Source organism: Drosophila rhopaloa, unplaced genomic scaffold, assembly GCF_018152115.1.
Source record: "Drosophila rhopaloa isolate 14029-0021.01 unplaced genomic scaffold, ASM1815211v1 contig_178, whole genome shotgun sequence".
Lineage (NCBI taxonomy): Eukaryota > Metazoa > Arthropoda > Insecta > Diptera > Drosophilidae > Drosophila > Drosophila rhopaloa.
This window is the reverse complement of record NW_025335059.1, coordinates 7,134,314-7,147,490: the sequence shown is the minus strand read 5'-3', so window position 1 is coordinate 7,147,490 and position 13,177 is coordinate 7,134,314. Positions and strand designations below refer to the sequence as shown.

General features: G+C 41.3%; 1 protein-coding gene across 1 annotated transcript; it reads right to left on the bottom strand.

The window, feature by feature from the left end:
- Positions 1–4,331: 4,331 nt before the first annotated feature.
- On the bottom strand, positions 4,332–6,269 carry LOC108043560 (UDP-glycosyltransferase UGT5). Its single transcript, XM_044458917.1, has 2 exons — positions 6,003–6,269; positions 4,332–5,743 (listed from the first exon to the last, which is right to left on the bottom strand). Exons 1-2 carry the CDS (start codon positions 6,247–6,249, stop codon positions 4,437–4,439), a joined length of 1,554 nt encoding a protein of 517 aa, XP_044314852.1. The 5' UTR covers positions 6,250–6,269; the 3' UTR covers positions 4,332–4,436.
- Positions 6,270–13,177: the final 6,908 nt, after the last annotated feature.

The window sequence follows — 13,177 nt, the reverse complement described above, 5'->3', positions numbered from 1 at the left end:
AGGACATCCAGGACATGTTTTGTTGCTGTACTTTTCACTGCTCGTACGATGGTGAATTTGGTGAATGCGTCGACTATCACGAGAATATGCTCGTTCTCTTGGAACTCTTTGGAAATGGTCCCAGGTGGTCCATATGAATCGTGGAAAAGGGGATCGGCTTGATGTCATCGTAGTGGTATTGACCTTCCTGACGTCCACCTGGTGTTTTATAAAGCGCACAGCCCACACATGACTTGATGTAGCTTTTTACATAGTTTCGCATTCGGGGAAACCAAAACATATTTAGAATTGGTGCCATTGTCTTATCTGTGCTCATATGTCCGGCCTTATCGTGACATTCATGTAGAATGTGGAATCTTAACTGCTTCGGCACAACCCATAACAAATTGTCGTTAAGTTTTCGAAACAAGCGATCTTGCTCAATCACGTACTCGTCGGTTTCAGCTTTCTTTTTCAACTTCATGTCTGCAACAATTTTCTGAATCTTCTCGTCTTGTAGTTGTATAGAAAATAGCCAATCCTCTTCGTCGATTATGGTCTTTGCTATCTTCAGACATGCAGTATCCATCTCTCGAGCATCTTCGAATGGAGCTCGACTGAGTGCGTCTACATGGTTCATATGGGTCCCTGCTCGATGAACGATGTCTATGTCGAATTCCTGAATACGCAACCACCATCTTGCGATCCGGGGTATTAGTTCTCTTTTTTCCATCGACGTCTTAAGGGCATTACAGTCGGTGACAATCTTTATCTTCTTGCCATAAATGTAATATTTAAATCGCTCCAATGACTCCACGACGGCTAGAGCCTCAAGTTCGTAGCTGTGATAATTCTTCTCCGGTTTGGAAGTAGCTCGGCTATAATAAGCGATTGGTTTCAGCTGATCCAACTCACGCTGTAGCAATACTCCGGCTAAACCAACGGCACTGGCATCCGTATGTAGTTCATGCTCTGCGTCTAGGCGATAACTAATGACAACTGGATTTGAGATTAGACAATTCTTCAACTCGTCGAAGGCTTCTTCTTGTGGCGTTTTCCAAGTAAACAGCTTATCCTTGAGCAATAGACTTCTCAATGGCGCTGAAATTATAGCATACCCAGCAACAAATTTTCGGAAATAACCTGTGAGACCCAAAAACCTTCTCACATCGGTAACATTTGCTGGTTTCGGAAACATTCTGATGGCGTTCGTCTTAATTTCTCCAGGACTGATTCCTTCTGCGTGTATCTGGTGACCAAGGAATGTGATTGACTGCTTATATAACTCACATTTGTCCAGGTTTAACGTTAATCCGCACTCCTTTAAGACTTTCAGGATCCTAGCAAGCTTCTCGTACATCTCATCAAATGTTTGGCTGCCAATAAGGATGTCGTCCATGTAGTGTATCATATCGCCTTTCTGCACCCTCTTCTGTAGCTCTGCCATGAGTCGATTGAAAACTGCAGGTGCGTTCTTCAATCCGAACGGAAGTCGCTTGAACTCGTACAATCCCTCTGTGGTGATGAACGCTGTATACTTTCGGCTCTCTGGTGCTATCTCTATCTGATAGTATCCACTGTTGAGATCCAGGGATGAGAAGTACTTAAATCTTTTCGCCTCCTGCAGACGCTCTTCGATGTTCAGCACTGGGAAATTCTCCTTCTTTATCAGCTTATTCAGGCGGCGGTAATCGACGCACATTCGATCGCTACCATTTGGCTTCTTGATGAGCACCACCGGGCTGGCGTACTCTGACGTTGACATCGTGATCACATCCTGTTTTAGCAGCTCGTCGACCATTCTGCTAACGACTTCCTTCTTTGGCTCCGAAACTCGGTATGGGGCTTGTGCTACTACCTGATTGCTTTCGACGGTGATGTGTGCTTTGACCACGCTTGTCTTTCCTATGCCTTCCAATCCTGTCGAGAAAACATCGGCGAACTTCTCCAGTAAGCTGCGCATTTGCTCACTTTCCTTGTCGCTCTGAAAATTTTCCAGAAGCTTTACGATCTTGGTAGCATTTACAGGGGTTGTCGGCTGATGGACTGCTCGTTGGATTTTTGAATCGCCTGACTCAAAGTTGAGCTCGAGATGAGCGGAGATGATGACGTCCTGTCCCAATAGAAAATCCTCTAGCAATAGATCGTCGTCCGCTATATACACCTTTGCTGTGATCGTCTTCCCATCGATTCCTATATCCACAGTCATCGCTTCTGTAAGGATTCGTGAACCTCCGCAGATGCCTGTTATCTTCATAGAGCACTTGTGGCGCTTGGCGTTGATTTGCTCGGCAACTGCTTGTCGGATGAGACTGGCTTGACTACCTGTGTCGATGAAAGCGCTGTAATCGTGCGAGTGTACGCAGATTTTCCGGGTGAACAGATTGTCCTGATTTGCGGCTCCTAAACGCATGACATTCGTAGCTTGGCAACGTCCGTTTGGCTCGTGGAACTTGTTGCATTTGGTACAGCGTGACTTTTTGCTCTCCTTTGGACACGAATTAGCAAAGTGCCCCATTTCTCCGCAATTGTAACACTTCAGGGATTCCTTCGACCTTGGCGGCTTAACTTCGGTGTCCTGCTTCGGCTCGAAGTTGCTGGCTTTTGTTGAATATGGTTTCTGGGTCGTACTCGGCCTGCCTCTGTAAAGAAAATAAGACTCAGCTGCATCTCGAAGTTGTTTCATTGTTGAGAAATGAATTGCTGCAATACTATTTTGCAATTCTCGATGTTGTAGACCAGAGCGAACATATCTGATGATCGCTGCCTCGCTGAGCTTGTATCGCACCCCAAGGGCTGACATCCTGAAACAGTACTCCTTTACCGTCTCCTTTGATCGCCTGGTTGCATTGGCCATGTTGAAATGCACTTCTGCTTCGTCTGGATTGGCACCAAACTCGTCCTGTATAGCATCGGCGAAGTGCTTCCATGTAGTATGTAGAACGGGTGATGAATCTAGCCACATCTTGGCTGGACCTTTTAGCCTGGTATAAATGGCAAGTAACAGGAACTTCTCGTCCCACTGGTAGGCATCAACCACTTTGTTGACACGATCGATGAACTGTTCGACTGAAATGGCACTGTCGTCGCTGGGATCATATTCTGGCAAGGTGTTGGCAATTTCCTTGACTGAAGCTTGCCTCACGTTGTTCGTAGCCTGTACAGGAATGTTCCTCTCGTTGCTGATTTCGTCGATATCCAAATCGATAATTGGCTGCTGTTGCTGCTGATAATTTTCTGCCTGTGCAGGTGCTGCGTTTCCCATTTGAACGGTAACTAATTGCGCTAGCATGTCCTTTAGTTCCTTCATTTCGTTCTGCAATTGAGAAATTGCTGCTGACTGAGCTGACATCGCTTCTTCTTGCTGCATGGTGAGCCCCACTGATGCTGGCAACTCGACGTCCTCTGATTGTTCAAATTCTATTAATCTTTGCACCAATTCGGCTCTCGTGCCCGAAACTGACGCGTTTCTAGATCTTAGCAGGAATCTTAACACATCGCACTTAAGTTCTGCTATCTTCGGCATTTCTGGCAATTCCTGGTATTTTTGACTACTAGGTGCAAGCGAGACAACTATATGTACCTCACAAAGTTGTGCATCTGCTTGTTCACTCTACGAATACACACAAACTCCTTGTATGCTTCTAGAGAATTCGGCTTCTAGAGAATTCTTATTTTCTTCGAATTGTGAAATTCACCAATACTCACAACTGGTTTGTGTGTATGTGCTCTGGCTTCTCTTGAGACTTCTGCTGCTCTTGAGACTTCTGCGGCCACAGGCTCACTAAGAATCCTGATCTTACTCCTTTGCTTGAGTCCACGGGTTCACTAAGACTCCCGATCTGATTCGCTTGAAACCGCCTGCCACGTAGAACTGGAACACATCCGTAATCTGCAATTTCCGTTGTCACATAGACCTTTGGGAACACATCCCATTGCAAACTTTCCACGCCGACGATTTTCGCTGCTTTTCCTAGAGTTTTTGGCACAACTCCTCCGCTTCACACATATCCAACCACACTAATCTCACTTCTGAACTGTAAAGGGTAGCTTTTCGAGTGGTGTAGGTTTATTTAGGGATAATTAGGTTGAATATATATTACATATTAAATTGTAACTTAAAGCGTCTTAACACGTTCTGCCCAGGAGTACGACTCTATTTCGACTGCCAATAATTATAAGTCTGGTAACACTATCAAAAGGGACTTATCGATACTTTTCGAGGGTTGATGACGATATACTAAATTAGGCGCTGGTCACAATAGCCAATGGAAATAAAAAAAACGAACCGGCAACGGTGTTCCCCAGCTATTCGACCAGAAAACGTCAGACCCTCTACAGAGCAAACAACATTTGAGCAATAAAAAATATAATTTCAACAACCGTATCAGTTGATAAGACTGATAAGACAACTAGATATTTCGGACTATAAACAACATACATATACACAAAATCATCTACTGTTTCTTGACCTTATCAGCATGGGGGCACCTTTGTTTCTTGCCCCCAAGTAATTTGCAAGATAACTTTAGGATGAGTAGGACAACCAATAGAGGAACTCCAAGGAGAACCACCCAGGTGTCCAAGCTGTGGAGTTGAATGAAGTTGAGGTCCCGGGCGGTGGCACGCAGGTGGGGAGCACCTTTGTGTCTGATTACATATTCCGTCCACCAGACGGCGCGATCGAGAGCCGATTCCGGCTGATCGCGATACCGCTCCGAAATGGCAGCCGATGCTTGGGCGTAACTGGGATCGTTAAGCAGCGTGTGGATGGCCTTTTCCAGATCCTCTTGCTTCAGATTGTTCAGATCCAAACCCAATCCGAAGCCCGTTCGCTGGGCGCGCTGCACATTCATGTACTGATCATAGAAACAGGGCAATCCCAGCACGGGTTTGCCAAAATAAACACTCTCTATGGTGCTCAGCAGGCCACCGTGAGTGATGAATATCTTTACATTCGGATGGGCCAGGATATCTGGCTGGGGATACCATTTCTTGATCAGGACATTCGCTGGCTTACCGGGCATCTGGTCGTCTTCGAATTTCCACAGAACCCGCTGCTTAAGTTTTGCAAAGGTTTTCAGCAGCGTGTCGCGGGTTTCCTGAGGCAGATCCTTACTCTTCACATTGGAACCCATGGAGAAGTATATAACGCCATTGGGCGAACCCTCAATGAACTGCTTAATGTCCTCGGGAAGAGGTTTCGGCTTATGGGATATTTGCATTCCACCAACTTCAATCATATTGGGCAAATAGGGTCGCGGATGGCTCAGAGAAAAGTGCTGACCCAGCAGAATTAGCGAAAAACTGTCCAAGACTTCTTCCATTGTTTTCTTCGCATTCGGGAAATACTTTTTGTAAATTGTTTGCATATGAGGCAGGTGAACAAAATATCGATGAATATCCTCCACAAGGGCATCATAGTGATTTTCCAAGCGTTCCAGGAAGGTCATCTTGTCGGTACGGGGAGAGGTCACCAGTGGGTTATACGAAATGGGTGATATATTGCCTGCAGCCTCATCAATCTTTCGATCTGTACCATAACTGGAGAATCCAACCAAAGTGGCATTAAAATGCTCCGCGAAAGCATAGAGAGGCTCCATTTGGAGCATCTCCGCCAGCACCACATCAAAAGTTTCTCCAGAATTTATCAGCTTCTTGACACCCTCATCTTCCAGCGTCGTCTCCACAAATCTGGTTAAAATGTAATCCATTGCATTAAGCTGCTGCCACAATATCGGCACATTCAGCAGACCCATCATTTCTGTAGGATAACACAATATAATAAAAATAGGTATATATTTACACACCACAATTAAAAGTTATTAATCTTAAGAAATAATAATTCTCTCAAGTTAATTATATAAAAGATTGCCCTCTCTTAAGACGCTTTTATATACTTTGTAAAAACTATTTTCCTAACAAAATATATTGCAAAGATACATTTTGTCACATAAGCTTAATAAGTAATTCTCAAATGTAGAATATAATACTTTAAATAATATTATTGAACTAATACACACCGTCAGTGTATTCGTGCGCTTTAAGAGCCTCGATGAAGCGCATGTTGGGCGTTGCCTTATTTTTGAAGGCGTTTATTACTGTCACCTGGTGACCCTTCGCGGCCAAGGCCTTTAGGTAGGACTCCACGAATATGTACTGCGAACGACCCGGAAACGGCAAGGTAGCCAAAATCTTCGCACTTTGCGTTTCAAGCGGTTTGGCGCTTAAAGCGCAGAACACAAACGCGATCACAGCCAATAATCTCATGGTTACTAAACGAGTCTCTAGCAACGACTAATTGAACAGATCGCTAAAGCTACTCTATATATGTATATATATGCTGAGCTTTTGCTGATAGTGAGCGAGCTTTAGAGCAAAGAGCGCTCAATCATGCTGATGAAGGGCATTCATTTTTGAATTTTCATCATTGAGGAATCAGTCGGCACTTCTGAGCATTTCAAGTTAGGGTAGTCCGAGCTGGGATTTTTTTGACTTGTGGCTATCCGTATTATCTTTATAGGTTCTCCAGGTTTGCTGATGAAATAGCACTTTCTATGAGGGACCTTAATCTATTTCACATTTTGTTTGAACATTACGAAATGCGATTCGAGAGAGATTTTGGCAAGGCGCTCCTGGTACGTGATGGAACGAGCGTGTTGGTAAAGGTTTTCGGTTCATTATCTTCAATTCCGGTATTGGTATCGGCACGTATAGGTACGGCAATCAAGTTGTTTAACATATAAAAGCATCTTAACCTTTCTTACTTTTCTTTATAATTGATCAGTTATTGACCATATTAACAGAAAAATGTATAGTTACTGCTTACTTATTTTTCGTGTTAAGTTTACACTTACTATTAAATTTAGTAATATGATTTGTATTATTACAAAATATTTTTGATATTTTAATATGAAAAATAACATTTGGTTGTATATTGCGAGCAATAATAAAGGAATAATATTATAGCATCAAAAGTACTTTATGAAATGAATCGACCGCTAACTTAAATAAAAATGATTTACGATTATCTTTTTAGATATATATAAACTTATAATCTGAATGATAAGCTCGTTATTTGGAAGGGCTTGTTCGAAAACAAGAAAGTTCTAATTCTTCTTAACGAACAAGCCCCTCCAATTAAGGAAAACACAATCAAATAGAGTTTATTCTCGTGAAAAGCGCTTTAATTCCTGTTCCGATATTAATTCCTCAATTTGTGCCAACTACTTAAACTTGGCAAGCTGCCAACAAGCTTTTAAAGATCTTCCCGTGGAGCGGAATCCATCGGACCGAGTGCTAGGCAAATTCCCCAAAGAATGTGCGTGAGAAGTGCAGGCCAAACAAGCGGAGGAGGCAACTAAAAACAAAACGCACAACAGGGAGCAGCGCCAAAGGACGAGAACAAGGCTCAAAACGAGGACCAATGCAGCTGGCCAGTTGGGAATTGGCCGGTGGAGACGAAACTCGGCGAAGCATAAAAGCCAAAGCGCTGCCTAAGAAAAGAAATTATTTGCTTAAGCGACGGCAAAGGACCTTGTCCGGAGTTTCCTTTTTCCCGGAACAAAGCACCCACACACCCACACACACAGCCAGACAAAGAACAACAGGAATGGAAATAAGCAGAAGGAAAAGAAAAGAGGGAAAAAAGGAAACTGAGTGGGCAAAATATTAAACTTTTATGCACGAAAATTTTGAAGTGTATGTCCGGCGGGAAAAATTGTTACTGTTAATTTATAAATAAGGTGGAGTTGTTATTGTGGGCTTCTGACGGAATGTCCGCCAGTCCCTTCCGAAACGCCACAGTGGTACCCCTTTTTAACCCACCGGCACCCACCACATCCCGGGCTATTTGTTTTCACTTCAATTTATTTGCTTTCTTGCGCACATTTTCACTCCCTAGACCTTGTTTACTCCTTTTATCCACCAGACCAACATTATTCTTTCTTTTTCTTTCTTGAGGGTCTCCGAGCTCCTTTGCTCCTCATTTCTGTGGCCTTTTCTTTTGCCGTTTATTACAGGGCTTTTCTTTTGGTCTGCCCCGGATCGCCTTGCAACTTGATTCAATTAAGTTGCCTGATTATTTTAGCTAAAAAAAAGATGATACCAAATAGGCCAGGAGAAAGAGGGAAATACCCACTTTTTTTCTTTCTTTGGTTAGCAATTTTAATTTTTTAATAAAAGGCATGTGTAAGGCGATAGCTCCACAAGTGTTCCACTGAGGGCTATCTTGTGGTTTCTGGTGCCCTTTGTATTGGTTCATCATCCTCTTGGAGTGGTAGGGGTCGGCTCAAGTTCGGCGTAAGTCAACAACTGATCCAGGGTTAAGAAAAGGTCAATAGGCTGTTCACTTTTCAACGGATATGCTCGAGAAGAGGGCCCTTTCTAATGGCCAAGTGTAATGCAAACAACTAAGCACAAGGCAATCAGGAAACAGGATGAGAAGCAACACAGTCCTAATTCAAGAGAACGTTAAGTTTTCCATTTCCCTGAGATTATTTAAGTAGTTTTTAAATATTCCTCAAAATATTTAGATTATTATTTTTAATGAGCCATTTCTGACTTCATTCATAAAATTAAACAAAAATAATAAAGTAAATTTTAATGTAAATAAAAAAATACTAAAGCAAACAAACAGTGTTTAATATAGGAATTTCTTAAGACTTGTGCTGCTATATCTATTATGAAATAGTGTTTATTGTAGTGTTATTGCCCACGTAAATGCACTCATTTTATCTCAAAAAGCGATAAATTAGTACTTAAACTGGCATACTAACATGGCATAATCTGAACTGCTCGGAAACTGCCCGACAAAACTTGTCTTTATTTCTTTCTTGGACTAAATGCTCTTGGCCTGTATTCGACTCGTCTCGTCAGTGGAAAGGCCTGAACAACATTAATCAGGCTTACCTTGTCGTGCAGTTTTCCCCACCCATAGACAAACCCACACATGTCTGAATAGCAAGGATGAAAGGAATTATCCGAAAGGCTGAAGAACGAATAGCAACAGCTGCCCCATTGACGTTGCTTAAAGTGCAAATGCAATTTATTTGCAACAAGCACTTGGTGCACATGCAACAATGGCTGGCCAGGAATTGAGATTGGAAGAGCTGTGGAACAATTTGCCCATAAGTAAAAATCATTTTTCATTTGTTTTCATTTCCGTTTTATGAAGCATTTTGATTTCTGCATAGTTTCCGCAGCACACCAGTTCCTCCGACTCTTTCACACGTCCCTATCCCTTTATATCTTTTCTCTTTCCCTCGGACTGGGGACATTAGGGAAAGTTAAATGACGGACACAAGGACCTCGGCTATGCTGCTCCTGCATACCTGAAATTCACTCGGCCAGGACCAAGTTGAGTCTTTGCAAGATGCAACTTTGGAAATTCGCAACACACTCACTCGCTCGAAGAATGCCAGTCAACGTTGACAATCGACTTTTATTGCTGTTGAAAAGGACCAGTAGCAAGGACCAAGCAAAAAAACAAGATCGGAAATATCCGGAACGAGCTGAAAAAGAAACGCACGTATTCACTGAAAACAAGAAAGGAAAGCTAACTTCGGGCGGAGCCGAAGTTGATATACCCTTGCAGAATACTCTGTAAATTATATTCTCCAAAATTATTCATATGATGCATTCTTAATACCCATAAAAAATCCCAACTTCCTAACTTTAAAAACACCAAAGTTATGACATTTCCAATCGTTCAGTTATATGGCAGCTATAGGATATAGTCGGCCGATCCTTATGAAATTTGGTAGGTCGGATTGGGTGGCCAAATATAACACCCATAGAAAATGCCAACTTCCTAACTTTACAAACACCAAAGTTATGGCATTTCCGATCAATCAGTTATATGGAAGCTATAGGATATAGTCGGCCGATCCTTATGAAATTCGGCATGTCGGATTGATTAGCCAAATACAAAACCCATAGAAAATCCCAACTTCCTAACTTTACAAACACCAAAGTTATGGCATTTCCTATCGTTCAGTTATATGGCAGCTATAGGATATAGTCGGCCGATCCCGGCCGTTCCGACTTATATACTGCGTGCAAAGGAAAGAAGGGTGTGTGCAAAGTTTCAATTCGATATCTTTAAAACTGAGAGACTAGTTCGCGTAGAAACAGACAGACGGACAGACAGACGGACAGACAGACGGACAGACAGACGGACAGACAGACGGACAGACGGACAGACGGACATGGCTATATCAACTCAGGAGGTGATCCTGATCAAGAATATATATACTTTATATGGTCGGAGATGTCTCCTTCACTGCGTTGCACACTTTTGACCAAAATTATAATACCCTCTGCAAGGGTATAAAAAGTTAAAATATAACTCCTAATTGTAATTTTCTCATCGATTATCTTTAAACATTATGCTTAACCTTAACCCTAAACAACTGCTATTTTAAAAAATTATAATATTTTTTCATCGATAAAAAAATATTTTCTTAATGTCATTTAAAATCTGTGTATATTAAGACTTTCCCGGCCTTTCAAGGTGGAAAAGTAGTTTTTATATTAAGAACTAGAATCTTTAGTATTAACAAAAGTATTGATTTGATGACTAATATTTTTTTCTCTGTACCATTGACTTTGTCAACTCCCAGTTATTACGTTTTGTTTAACATTTCAGCAAATTACACTGCATTGTCTAGAGCTCTGGAGTGAAGTGGAAATCTTCGTTTTCTTTGCGTTTTTCCCCATTCGACAAGTTTTTTGACATTTTTTTTTCTTCCTTTTCGACGTACTGACCTCGCCCGGATTGTGCAATTGCATAAGCACAATTTCCGGTTGGCACTAAGAAAATATCTGCAGCAGAAAAGCAAATGACGATGGGATGAGATTTGGATTCGAAGCTTACTTACTCTATGAGAAATAAATATGCTATAAAGACTTATGGAATTAAAATTTACAATATATGAATATATTGCAAAATAAAATATCCAATTTCTTGCAGACAACAGCATGGATGGTTTATGATTTTAAACTTCTACTTTAATGCTTTTTTTAATAAATTTCCAGCTTTGTTTAACGTCAAGAATTTGAATATAAATCGGTTAACGTTTTTTGCTTACTTTAGTTTTCAACGTATCCTTCACCCAATCCTTTCACTTTTATTTCTCACCCGAAAACGTCGTATCTGTCGCTTGCAAGGATGTCCAAAAGTATGTTACACTATTTTTGAAGCCAGTGACAGGAAATTGAAAAAGTGTGGGGCGTGAACAGCAATTTCAGGAAATAAAGAAAAAAGAAATAGTTTCCCTTAATTAAGTGCGTGTGTTTGGTTGGCCAGAGAGCCTGGCTCCCACAAGCAAACAACAAATGCATGAATCCAGTGCTCAAGGCAAAGAAGCCGGGTCTAAGTAGCCTAGAAAACCACTGTGCTGGTATTTGCGGTGGTCTACCGCCAAACAGTGGGTCAGATGGTCAGTGGCCAGGTATTGTTTCGTGTCCATTTCGCTGCGCTTGACTGCCCTGCTCGACGACCTCAGACCTCCAACCTCCAACCTACTATTTTCAACCTTCCCGGGAGTTCAACAACATTATGGCACACAGTTCAACAATTTTTTTTCGTGTTCCGTTTGCTTTGCGTTTCCAGCTGCTGCTTCTGGCCAAGTTCACATTGTAATCCATCCGGGGAATAATTATTGTGTACATATTAATATAGAAGCCGAGGAAGCCAAGAGGGTTTATCGTTTAGCCGCAATGGACGGCATTATGATGCGCTCGAAAGTAAATGGAAAATGGATGGTCTATAAATTCTCGCTCTGGGCTTTAAAATTGCGAAAAAGGTTGTTTAAGTGAGTCGTAAAGAGGTGTACGAATGGGGTTTCTTTATAGATTCCGTTATGGTTAAGTAAGGCTTAAGTAATCCGGTTTATTTTTACTGATTTATGCAACTGCCAAGGGGGGGAAATGGAACAAAGCTTAATGACCGATTTCTTATCCTCATGGTAAGCTAAAAGAAGGTTTTACAAAAAGAAATCGTTTCGAAATCAAGAGTTAAAAACACATTTTTATGTTACCAGCAAGACCAGAAAACGGACCTTTACCATTTACAGACTTTTGTTTCCTCAACGTCTTAAAATATTTTTCTTTAAATCTTGGACTAATACTTGTTGAATCTGAAATTGATTTAAAACTGCATTTGTAAGAAAACGTAACTTTAATTAAAGTTTTTATTTATCATCAAATTTAAAGCAGCCACGAATAATTTTTTTAACTGTTAAAAAGTTACTCATTGACGTACATACATGATTAAATGGTGTCTTAAATTAATTGTTTCCCAATTATAATTAGATATTCTCTCTTACTCGTTAAAATACAACCAAAAACTGTATTTTGTGAGTCCGAAGCTTGACGTATTATGAACTACAACTCATTAACCAGAATTAAAAGACCAACTTTATCCACACATGCACACTCGCCAGAGGATTAGGCTGCCAGCCTTGTGCCACTATATTGCGTCGTTGTTGGGCATAATTTATGCATTAAAATTGCATGCAAAGGAGAAGTTGGCTCTAAACTTGGATCATACCGTGCTGCAAATTAAATCTAATTATGTTCGGCCAGGAAAACGAGGGCGGTGGTATATGCAGTACAGAAGGGGCTCAGTGAAAGGATTATTGGGTTGGGTTCGGACATGGCTTTCTTTTTGCCAAACTGACCCGCACAAATGCGTCTATTGACTGAAACAATGCAGACAAAAGCGACGCAGTAACTGAGCTGGGACTATGCAACGGAAAGCGGCAACGGGAGTTGTTGCACCTGGAGCTGAACCGGGTGAACCAGGTGCAGCGGGTGCAGCGGGCCCACTCCCAATGGAAGCGGCATCATTGAGCGATGAAGGCGGTGGTGGCGCGGTATGCGAGGCAAATAACGTGCAGTAAATGAGAAACAAAAGAGCTAAGCTACACTGCTAGAAAAAACTTTATTTAACCCCTTAACGAATTTGTAAGTCTATTCTAGTTTGAGTTAATTACAAATCTTTACTTTTTCTAGAACTTAAACTTATATTGGACTTTATTGGTTCGGTTGTAGCTTCTAAGATGAAGATTTGAATAATTTTAAAAAATCTAAAATTAATTAAATCTTAAAGAAATAAATAAAGATAATGTTTTGGTTTCTAAAATAAGTAAGTAATAAGTAATGTTTTTCTGCAATTTTTTTTTCGTTTTTATTT

Excerpts from the sequence above, each read along its gene's own strand:
- LOC108043560 (XM_044458917.1), bottom strand. The coding sequence starts at position 6,249 with ATGAGATTATTGGCTGTGATCGCGTTTGTGTTCTGCGCTTTAAGCGCC. Across the intron at positions 5,744-6,002 it reads AGCGCACGAATACACTGACG|AAATGATGGGTCTGCTGAAT; the intron begins GTGTGTATTAGT and ends GTTATCCTACAG.